Source organism: Chlamydotis macqueenii, chromosome 2 (assembly GCF_036417535.1).
Source record: "Chlamydotis macqueenii isolate bChlMac1 chromosome 2, bChlMac1.mat, whole genome shotgun sequence".
In the NCBI taxonomy this organism is placed as follows: domain Eukaryota; kingdom Metazoa; phylum Chordata; class Aves; order Otidiformes; family Otididae; genus Chlamydotis; species Chlamydotis macqueenii.
Genome location: NC_141557.1, coordinates 140,803,059 through 140,815,397, shown reverse-complemented (window position 1 = coordinate 140,815,397; position 12,339 = coordinate 140,803,059). Strand labels below are relative to the sequence as shown.

Below are 12,339 nucleotides of genomic sequence, written 5' to 3'. Positions count from 1 at the left end.
ACATTGCATTTCCTACAAAATAAATAAAATCACCTTTTGTAATTATAACAACATTTGCCTCAAAAAATGATACTTAAGGAAATGACAAGCTTCCCTTCAAAGGTGCTTTTTCTTAATAAGAGTATCTAAAGAAAGGTTCATCAAAACTATTCTTTATGATTTTTCCCTGTTCAATATGGAAAACAAATGGTTTTAGAGCTGACTTTTTAACATACTATACCACCATTCACATAATAATAGAACACTTTGGTCTACATTAAAGCTAGCAAATAAACCCTACAAAAATCAAAACTGAAGTCCACATTTTGCAAACACTAATTAAACAGTTGCTAGAAACTTTCTGAATAGAAAAACATCCTCTCAAATTGAAAAATACACAGATGACTTGAAATATTGCCACTCCAATCATTTAAAATGTGACAGAATGTAAACTTGTCACCCAGAAAACTGAAAGCTTGCCATGCAATTCTAGGACAACATTTGTTTTATGCAGATAGTAAGAATTTCATTGTTTAAATCTCTAGTAAGATATCAGAATGGAAATGAATGGATAACTGAAAAACACACCTAAATTAATAGTGCTAGTGGTAAATATTTACTTTTCAGTAACACACAAAAGGTTTCAAACTGCCAGAGCACATCCTAAAAAGCTGGAAAGTTTGTTTTAAAATCTGTTTGAGATTTCATTTTTTTATTCTACTAAAAATCTCAGCAGATGGCAACTGACTAATCTCAAAGTAATTTTTAGTACCTTCTTAACCTTCCCCCAACCTTACAGTAAAATCTCCTCTCACATAATGGATCTTCAACTGAGAACATTCAGAGGTTTTTTCCTCTTATAATGAAAAAAAATGGCAACAGGTTTTGATTGCATACCTTTACTATCACAGTTTTGCTCCATTAATATTACTAGAAGTGATGGTTTTTCCTCATAACATCCCATCAAGTTTCTAAGGGTAATTCACTACAATCTGTATATTCTATGAGCATTATCCTACAAGAGGGGAAAGGTTTCTTTCCAAATTACTTTAACTCAATCTTGCCACAAAGACCTTGGCACTTCAGTCTGCATAGTTTCCTCACATGAAGGAAAACGTTCCTGTTCCGCGTTACAAAACATTTGGCTCAGGTCAGACGCCACAATCCCAAATGACAATATTCTCTGAAATGTGTTTACGCCCTTTTAGGTGAGCTGAAAACTTTCTCCCAAGAAACGTGCTAACACTTAGGATTATCTATACTTATATTAACATTTTCTCAGCATACTGCAATAAGAAACAGATCTCAAGCCTTCTTTTACCTTCAGATAGCAGTGTGAGTAACAGTAATGAAGGAGGTTGTCAGATGGCTGGCCAAGGCTGCTGACCACGTGCACCAGTTGCTCAGCATACATTGGCACCGAGTGCTCCAAGTTAACCTTATCCACCAAAATTCGGACAGAAGGTAAAGGCCTCAGGGGCTGGAAGCTTGTAGCATTTAAGAGTCCACTTAAGTTCTAGGGGATAGGGAAGAAAAAAGCATGCAATGATTACACTATGGATGTAGTATCTACTATATACATGTATTCTTAGCTCCCCACACAAGCAAATCTACAGGTAATAAACTGTCTACAGATACATCGGCGTTACGGTCATTATAACATGAATCCTCAAATAGCTTCAAAATAATTTCTTCAAAGTTTAGATTTCATGTATGAACTTTTTATCCAGAGTTGTCTTGGGTCCAGGTGTGCAGGGGTGGCTTCTGTGAAGGGAGACCAGTGGCTGCCCTGTGCGAGGCACAGCTGGCTCCAGCCAGTGCTGCAGTGGCCCCACCACAGGACATAGCTGAGCCCATCAGCCAAGCTGGTGGCACCTCTGAAAATATATTTAAGAAAGGGCAAAAACGCTACACAGGCTGAGAGGACTGAAGGAAAAAAAAAAAAGTGAGAAACAGCAATACACATAGCAAGTTCAGAGAAGAAGGAGGGGGCGGAGGTGGTGCTCCAGGCACCAGAGCAGATGTTTCCCTGCAGCCCATAGAAGAGACCACAGTGGAACAGGTATTTCCCTGCAGCACATGGGAAAGACCACACCGGAGCAGATATCCACACCGCAGCTTGTGGAGGACCCCACGCTGGAGCAGGTGGATATGCCCTGAAAAGCCCACACTGGAGCACATTTTTTCCTCAAGGACTGCAGCAGGTGGGAAAGGCTCACATTGGAGCAGAGGAAAAGCGTGAGGGAGTGGCAGAGATTAACTGTTATGGGGTGGGAGGTAGAAGATTCTGGGAACGATGGAGTGAAGTTGAGCCTGGGAAAAAGTGGGGATGGGGGAAAGGTGTTATTTTGATTCTTGTCTTTGTTTCTCACTATCCAAATATATTTTAATTGGCAATAAATTAAATTAATTTTCCCCAAGTCGAGTTTGTTTTGCTTCGTAATGGTAATTAGTAAGTGATCTCCTCTGTTTATCTTGACCCATCCTGTTCTCTCCTCCCTGCCCCATTGAGGAGGGGGAGTGAGAGGGCAGCTGGCCAAGGTCAGCCCACTACAAGAACACGCAAAGTCATTTTTACCACTCCAAAGCACTATCACCATACTAAACTCACACTGATCTAACTTTTACACTGTCATATTATTATGTATTCACAGTCATGCCAGATATCTCAGCAAAAAAAAAAAAAAAAAAAAAAGATGCCATTCCAAAAAAAATAAAGACTGCAATTTTATACATCCAACTGTATTTTTCACACTATCCATTAAAATGAAGGTCTGTGCCCAGTACAAGACAGACATGGACATACCAGAACAAGTTTGTTGGACAGCTGCCAAAGTGGTTAGGGAGTTGGACATGAGCACATGAGCTCTCTCTCAGGAGAGACTGAGACAACTGGAGTCATTCAGCCTGAAGAAGGCCAAAGGGAGTTGTCTACAGCTACCTACTGGGAAAGCATAGAGAACTGGGATCCAGACTCTTGTCAAAGGTGTACTGTGAAGGGACGAGTGGCAACGGACACAAGCTGAAACACGGGCAATTCCAAGCAGGTCTATGGCAAAGCTTTTTATGTAATCTCTGTCCTTGGAGCTAGTTCAGCATTTGTCTGGACAACCTCTGGAGCAACTTGCTCTACTTGAGCTTGCTTTGAGCAGGATGTTGGACTCCTGGAGATCACCTCCAGAGACCTCTTCCAATTCAAATTACTCTATGAATCTAAAAATTTTATTAAACTTGTATCAAAATAGGACAATCAGCTGATGTATATATGACTTTCAACCTAAAAATCTAAATTATTATTATTTTAAATAGGCTTGGCTTCATGCAGGAAATATAAGTTGACACTCCAAGTTAAAAAACAAAAAAAAACCAAAAAAAACTTCACTTGAATTCAGCTTGTTTGCCGCACACCTACAATAAATATGGGGCTGTTCTCCCATTATAAAAATACCATCTGTCCATGTCCATAAGGTGAAAAGCACCACAATCCATTGCACTATTCTGGGCTCAAAGGCAATAATGCTTCCCATAGGCACCTGGTAATGTCTCATTTTCTAACATTAGAAGCTTCTGAATGTATCCTAATACATCAAGAGATAATAGATTTGTCACCAGTTCACTCACTCCAGCCAGCTTAACTGAAAAGATAAGCAGTCTAAATTCAAGAAAGAAATACACACTCTTTAAGCACACTCAGTGAATAAATGGCACATGCTTCAAATTTTATATGTTGCAGTCTAGAGACCAGTGATCCAAGTGAAGTATTAATGCACATGTTATTGTATGAATTTCACTTCACCAATTTAAACAGTTATACAAGCACACTATAAGATATGTCATAAATTAAGACTTTCCATACTCTGTCCTCTTGTGCATACACATATAATCTTAAACCACACAAACAGACTGTAAAGAAGCACATTCTATAACAAAATACAGGACAAGTTAGACAGTGGTCCCCTAATCAGCAGGTATCTATTACATTATCAAGATAATTTAATGTCATTGTGTCTTCCATTATGTAATACTATTGAAAACCATCCCTGAAAAAAAAAAAAGTTAAACTTTTTCAAATATTTTTCACCTTTTTTACATATAAATGCTTCACAAATACTAATAAGGTTACTTTCATAAGACCTTCAGAATATACAACTTCATTTCCATTTTAGACAACCAATTATAATTGAAAAGGAAGGCTGATAGAAAAATAATTCCCTAATTCTGGAAGTCAGTTTTGAATGCCAATTTTTTAATGTTTTGCATAGCAAACTAATTCACAAATAAAAGCCTAACTCCCATTGCTTTAATAGGGACGAGAGACACTGAGAATTTCTGCAAAACACATCCCACTAAAAAAAAGTTCATCCTCAAGTACAAGCAACATGTATTTAGTGTCCACTTCTGAAAAACACTTTGGAATTGTTTAGTGTCAGATAACAATTCCTAGAAATTAAACTAAAATTTTTTTTTCCTTCTTCTTCCCATTCCTTTCCTTACCCACAAAATACCTTCCAGTCTTTGTCACAAGAGCTAAACCTACTGCAAGTCTTCACTACGAAACACTGATTCATCCCTACAGTACCTCAGCTTTGTGCACTGAAGAAGGAGTCCTGTAGGAATAAAATCAGTACAGGATTCTTTAGCTGGAGTTATACTACATATATCCAGAAGATAAAACAAATTAAGGCTGTTAGGAAATTTCGTTTCTGGCTCTCTGAGCCAGTCACCCAGCAGTGAAACGCTCAGTAACAGCCAAAGTCCTGCTGGCATTCTGGCTGGAACTAGCACAACACAGAGCTGGCAGTTAACATCTATGAATTCTCTACTGAGCCTATATATTCAAAGATTTCAGACTTGACCAAGTATAGCAAGATCTGCATGGCAAAATAACAACAGGTACTCTTCTGATCAAAAGGTTTCCATAAAAAAACAAGTTGCAGCTATTTCTTTTTTATCTGCTTGATGATTTAAAACCTTTTTTCTTCCAAATTCTTTTCTCCAATCAGTACACGACACCTTCAGTTTGCAAGTCTAGCTTGTCACTGCACACACCACTAGTGTTAGGTATCTGCTCACATGCACCAAACTAATTTGAACTCAGTAATACATCCGGCGCATGGAAAATTTATATGAAATACTACACGCTAATATAATGAACTAAATAAATATCTGTGCATACATACCTTCTCACCCATGATTATGGGCATCAAGTGGTCTAGTAAATTGAATTCTGCCACAGGGATTATAATTGTACACTTAAGAACAGTGAATGTTGTAAGTCGAGTGGGAATATATTCCTCCAATGATGCTACTTCTTCTGAGCTTGGCATAGTTCTATTTCCATCCATAATATCTACAATAGATCCAGATTACATATGTTTGACTAAAATACAAAAAATATCTCCTATAGTCGTTGTTGGCTAGCAAAAAACTGAAAGCTTTCCCCTCGCCCCCACCTTCATAGTTAACAATTTTATTCCACACTGGTTCTACCTAAAGTTAAATGCAATTGTAAATGGATTTTCCTTACTTTGAAATCTGTACAGGTCTTTCTCAGAAACTCATCTGAACAGTTTACCATAGCTTGTTTCCATGCATTTTTATCTGTATAACTATTATTTCAAAGTAATAAATACATACCAACAGGGATACTTTCTTCTCTAAAACTTCAAAACTAAGCTAGAGTTGTCAAGGAAATAAGCTCCCCTTACTCAACAAGAGGCCTCCAAAGTGTCTGAAATTATCTCAAAGGTATATCATCATCACGAACACTGATGGGGATATTGTGATGCATTTTATCTTTATTTTAAGTTTTGCTCTTTGGATGCAAAATTCCCTGACAGATTTGGAGTTCAGCTATTTGGGAGTTGCCCCTTCAAGAGCACTGAATTTGGTCTGGTTTAATTCTGTGTATTTGTATATATGCAACAGGAGCAAACCTGGCTTAGCTCTGCTGTACGGCTCGTATTCATGTTCCAGAGCACAAACTATCATTTTCATTATCCGGTGCACAGCGCTGCTATCCAATCGAAGATTGAGTGGGCCCACAATGAGGCTTTTTGTTGACATCTCCTGAACATTTCCAAAATCTTCACTCTTCACTGAAGAAAGGTCTTGCTGATTCCCAGAAACTATAAGAAGTTTTATAGATAACAACAAATTACATAAAACAATTGGACATTTTTTTTATCAGCTACTTTTGTTTCAAATCCTGTGATCACAGACTTATAAACATACAGAAAATACAACAATGCAAATTGAACACATAAATATACCATGACTCATTTAATATGTTTAAACAAACATTATGTCTGTTTAATATAGAGCAAACAAGGCAAAATTCTGCCTTACCTTCAAGCACAGCACAATTTAGGAACCTTTCCATTAACTCTGTATCTCTCAAATTTGGGATTCTTTGAAGGTGCCAAACAACCTGCAAACTTTTGCAGCAGTTTAACCCCAGGTGCGAATGACAGCTGTGCTTTTCAAAACTTTCTACAGTTTATCACAAAGATTTCCATCCCAAAGATCCATGGAAAAGGTGGGCTGCGAAGAAACTACAGATACGGGCCCTTGAAATGCCAGCTGCTGGTACACAGGTTAGAACAGCGATGAGAATCACACTCACTTGTATTGTCATAAACCAGACTGACTATTCCTTCTATCCCCTGATGAGGTAAAGCACGGGCAGTGATAATGAAAACAACTTTAACCATTATGTCTCAGGCCATTTTCAGAAGGACTGGCACAGAGATAAAAAGGTGATTTAGTCTCTGCATACCAAAAAAAAAAAAATAATAATAAAAAAAAAAAACAACAACCAAGCCACCTATAACCTTTGTGCTCAGAACAGCAACTAGTTTAGTTGTGGTTTTTCTCATACAGCTGTAGGGTAATGAGGTAGACCAAAACCACATATTCAGTGCATACAGGCTACTCATCAGCTATCAAACAGGATGACTACATTTCTCTAAGTATATCTCATGAAATTCTTCAGATAAATTACACAGATTTCAGAAGCTTAAGTTTTCCTGTTACATATGACTTGTAAAAAAACACCCTCACTCCTCTAACATATTTAGTTTGCAGAATTTCACTCATCTTTTTTTTTTCTAATAAATCATCACTTTGACAATGTCTTCATTGCTTTGACACAAGTGCTGAACATTAAATGTCTTACTAACCATTACACAAATTAAGTCTGATAAAATAAGCATCAAGATTAAATGTATTCTGAGACCACTTAACTTATAAAAATGAAAAATTTTCGAGATAAAACTGCAAGATGACAGGTTAATTCATTCAGTGAATCTGGATAGCGCACACTCCTTAGATAGCACAGTACTCCATAATTGACCTTGTCAAAGTGGTGAAAAACAGGAAAAACAGGAAATGCAGAGCCATTCCGTCCATTTCACCTTGGTTTCCACAATTTAACACATCTGCAATTGCAGAGCTGTCTATTTGATATGTTGTCCTTGTACTGATGATCAAGCCATGTCACAGCAACCAAAGACAGGGTAAGCAGTGGACTTCCATGATGATCATTCTCAACAGTAATATTTTTAAAGCGATTTCCAAGCTTTTATCCAACACTGATCTTGCACACCTACTCAATGTAAGACAGGTCTCCTTCCTTCCTCTTCTCACTCATCTGCCTGGATGCAAACCAATCCAGTTCCTTGCATAAATCTAACAACATCCTGCCTTTCTGTTACAGTAGCAAAGTAAACACATCTGTAGAGAACTATGACTCAAAACCACAGGAAAATCAGATGATTCAAAATTCTTGTTATACCATCTTCCTCACCGACACCATCTGTCCGTACTAACATAACTGGCAAGACAAGCTCAGCTCGTCAGTGGGCAGTGGGAGCTGCCTTACCCACTGTGTCAAAAATATGCAGGATCTGTCAACTTCTGCGTAGCTGAAGCTTTGTGGTTAAGCAGTCTGGCATAGTGCACTTCATAACTTCAAGGCAAATTTAACTTTTAAACCAACTGGAAGAAAGTATGCTCTGTTTTTGGTTGCCTGAGAGGAACCTAGTGGTCTTTCGCCCTCCAGAGTAACTTTCCCTCTCTCCTCTACTGTACTAATTCAAAACAGTCTTTCTATGGGGGAAGTGAGCTTGGCGGAAAAAGCAGGAAGGACAGGAGTTTTTTTCCCTTATGTTTAAACTATACTCTAGAAAATGTTCTTGCTTCTAGGCAGTGGTGAGGAAAAGGTACCTGAATAAACTGACACTACGGCAAAATTTGACACAGAGCAGGCCTAATGCTCTGCAGGCCTTTATAGGCCGATCACAAAGTAGGCCTAATGCTCTGCAGGCCTTTACAGGCCGATATACTCAGCAGAAGAATTATCTTTGTCCCTCAAAAGCGCAAGAGAAGTTGATGGTGAGAGCATTTATACCCCCTGCTTCCCTTGGTGTTTGGTTTACCATTTCTAAGAAGAAAAAATAAAAAAGGAAAAAAGGACAGAAAGATACTACCTTATAAAATCTATTCAAATATTCAGATGGAACTGAAGTTACAGACTTTTTAACAAAACTTGAAAAAGACTTATTTTAAAAAAAGCCAGCATACAGCCTGCTGTCAGAGTATACTTTACTTAACAGGCAGTTAACACACATTTTTGTCCTTCCAGTTCTACACAGTATCTCGTTCACATGAACACTATTAAAAAGTGTAAAAAAAACCTATAACCTCACAGACAAAAAAAAAAAAAAAGTCAAAAGCCCTTAGAAGTAATAACAGCCTACCTTTTCAAAAAGAAAAAAAACTCATTTGAATATATTGTATGTACATAAATAACATACTGAAGGAACAGCATTTATACAAACCACATTCTGGAATAGCTCCGTTTAGTTCTAAGTGCAAAGAGAATGTGATATAAAACCTATTGGTTCTACAGAAGTAGGCAATCAGAGGCTACTTTGAAACTTTGCAGATGCATAAAGGAAAATAATTTCTGATCATTGAGTAGTGAGTTCTGAATAAACCATATGTCTAATTCTATCTGACAAAAAAAAAAAAAATTCTTAAAATGAGACTGCAGCATAATAAACTTGCCACCAAAATAGATAGGAATATGTTATCAACAAAACATATCTTCAAAAGTACATCCCGTTAGGTCTGTAGGTCATGCAAATAGGTGATGACAGAACTGATAGGCTACACAACATTTCAGGGAAATTACTGTTTTGTACTGAAATACAGAACAAAATATAAAAATTAAGTTGGAAGTGAAGGACAAGCAGAATTTTAAAGTAAAACTGCCATGTATAACTATTTATCTTGTTTTCATTGAAAATATAAAAGCAATTATTTCATCTCTATGAGTGACAGATGAAACTCCTGAGGTTAATGTTATCCATGAGGCACTTGTGGTTTAATCAGTAATCGTATGCTTTGGGAAAGGTTAAAGGGGCAAAGAAGGTGTCAAACCAAAATTGCCTAGACAGATAAAAATCTTACAATCACAGTAACTGCCTCCTATAACTCAAGTTGGGTTAGATTTTTAGGGGAAGGTGGTGTGCACTGATTGACTACGTTTTTAGTTACAACAATGTGAAAACAAGAAACAGGAAAACAAACTTTTACATAAATACTTTAATATAAACACTACATATTAAAAATGTACCAAGGTTTATATTATTTTCAGTATCTTGAGGCATTCATATCTTAATTTTAAATTAAATAATTTACACCTATTTGTTCATGTTCTACTTCGTAATTGCATACTTGACTTGCAATATGGAAAAATTATCTAGAAAACAACTAGCAGAAAATGTCACATTTCCTTTTCTGAGGAATAAAACCATTTGAAAATGTAAGATTTTAAGTTCTTAATTCTAGAACAATAACAATCTTTTAAACAATTAATTTAAAAATTAATTACTCTATTCATTCTTCTATGTAGTAGGGTAGCTGAAATTAGAGGAGTAATACTGAAAAAAAAGCACCCAGCAAGGCCTCATAGGAAGCCAAGCTACCTTTTGTGAGGTGTTTTCCCAGTGAATGAGGCAGGAAAGAAAAGTCAAGGCCCTGAGAAAGCAAACCAAAAGGAATAAAAGAGAAGCTGAGGAGGGGGAAAGGTAGTCAGAAAATACCAGTAGTCCAGCCTTGAGGGGAAAAAAAAGTGTTCCAGAGTTCAGCAATTTCTGAAAATGGCGTTACAGTCAGAAAAACATATGTCATTAAATTCCTTGTGCATACAGAGAAACAAGACCAAATACTCTACAAAATCAATTTTTCCTCATAATCAAGTAATCTGTGCATATTCAAATTTCTGCATCAAAAATCAAAAAGGAGATAAGGTTTTCAACTTCTCTACATAAAAGTGCTGTGTGCAATTAAACAGTTATTTCTTTATTAAAACTAGAAGTAGACTACAGCAGAAGCTTGACTTAATGTACATTTTCTCAGCATCACATCACACTCATGGTACACAGAGAGGAAAGGCCCAGAGCCAGAAAAGAACTGTTAAATTACCTACTGTATCCCTCTACTGTGAAAGGCAATAGCATAATTTATTTCTTTTTATAAGCTTTTAATGATCCACCCTCTAACCAAACTGGAAGTTTTTCTTTCGTACTCCTTTTATACTTAATGTCCAAAAAGTACAGAAAACTAAAACATGTAAAAGTTGAGACTTCTTTTACATAGAGGCAAAAATGTGCAAAAAAACCAAAAAAAAACAAAAAAAAAAACCAGGACTAGGTAGTAGAGAGAGATAAACATTTGGTTGCAAAATAGCAAGAAGATCCCAACGGATGTCCACAGAAATAGTGTTCATGATAATAAACACACAGGTGGGAAGAAAGCATTATTTACGCAATAAACTACAGAACAGCAGCCGTAGATTACAATCTTCACAGGGGTGAGAGGAAATCACATCGCAATTCATGCTAAGAAAACTTGTATAAAAATATATATATATTACTTGCTGATACATTGCTTTGTCCTGGCTTTTGTGACACTCACAAAAGTAGATATACTTACTGCATTGAATCCACTATATTGTCTCAGATTTAGAAAATAATTTATAGGAATCTCATTAATTCCTTAGAATTAGCCAATATCTATGTGTGCATGGTTTAGGCTAGTATTCACTCATAAAATTGTTCCGATACGTACATTTAAAGATAAATTCTCCACACTATTCTCCACTCATTCTTGCATTTTTCTTCATAGGAGAAAATGACAGCCCTTTTCATGTTCATCAACTTCATTCTTCAACCAGAAGTTTTGGGGAGTTGTTTTTTGTTTGTTTGTTTTTTAAAGTCAACAATGACAACAACTTTAAAAAAAGATCCACCACTGCTACAATAGAATTATTTTCAGTGTAGTAACTCACTATAAAAGATAGGGAGGTCGGGAGGGAGACAAATGCCAACACATCAATGAAGATGAAACCATTTTAATGATGAACCTGATGGTAAATCCAAGGTAAGTTAGAGGACAGCTTGTCAAGGACCATCTGGGCATGAAAATCCTTTGTTTCTGTTATTTAACAGGGTAAACAAAGCAAAAAGGTACCTTTGCCACTGGAGCTTTCCATTGTGTACAAGTAATCCATGTAGAAAGCTCCAAACCTCTGCATTCCAGCTATCTCTGTGTATGTCTCCTACCAACAAAGGAAAGCAAACAAAGAAAACGTTGTATAAGGAAAGAATCTTGAGATTACCAACTGATAGGTTGGTATGAGAGAGATATATTCATGTTTGGATTTGTGCATCCACACACAGAAAGGCTTATCAAAACAAAGGACAGAGGTTATCCCAAAGAATTCACCTCTCCGATAGGTAATGTAACTTCTATTTGAGGCCACACAAAGACACATCCATAATTCCAGTGGACATGCTGACCAATTCATCAATAACATCTAGTTAATTAGTACCTTTAATGGAGTAAATATTCTTCACTTGACCTCTTGCATCCAACAGATCTGCCTAATCTGAAAATCTGAAGCTGAAAACACTGAAAGTTGAAGCTCATTCATTCTGGCTTTTTTATTTAAGGAATATTGTGGTTTTATCTTTAAACAGTAGGAAACTTAGAAAGACTTTATGCTACCATTAGGATTTATATATAATATAATCCACTATTACACAGAAAGTTTGCTTCCTCTCTTGCCAAAAAAAAAATAGGTAAATCATAAAAGCACTAAAGACAGGCCAAGGGAAGAGTAAAGCTTAAAATTAAAACACATCAGTGACTGAAAATTTGTCTCTACCAAAGGCAGAATTAGCAAGATTTCCTCTGAGTAGACAAATATAGCACACAGACAATAAAATTTACATCAGTCATAATCTGGTTTCCAAGAGAGCACTTCTTAGTTTGAAGACTATGAACTACTTA

General features: G+C 36.6%; 1 protein-coding gene across 10 annotated transcripts in view; it reads right to left on the bottom strand.

Moving 5' to 3' along the window:
- The window catches only part of VPS13B (vacuolar protein sorting 13 homolog B), a 465,113-nt gene that overhangs the window by 381,260 nt on the left and 71,514 nt on the right, over window positions 1–12,339 (bottom strand). For 9 of the 10 annotated variants that reach the window (XM_086741084.1, XM_086741085.1, XM_086741079.1 and 6 more), the window contains 4 exons: window positions 11,518–11,605; window positions 5,916–6,107; window positions 5,160–5,329; window positions 1,301–1,495 (listed from right to left, as the gene is read on the bottom strand). In XM_086741084.1, coding sequence (XP_086597210.1) covers window positions 1,301–1,495; window positions 5,160–5,329; window positions 5,916–6,107; window positions 11,518–11,605 — 645 coding nt within the window. The remainder of the gene's footprint in view (window positions 1–1,300; window positions 1,496–5,159; window positions 5,330–5,915; window positions 6,108–11,517; window positions 11,606–12,339) is intronic. The other variant, XM_086741089.1, reaches the window with a different exon arrangement.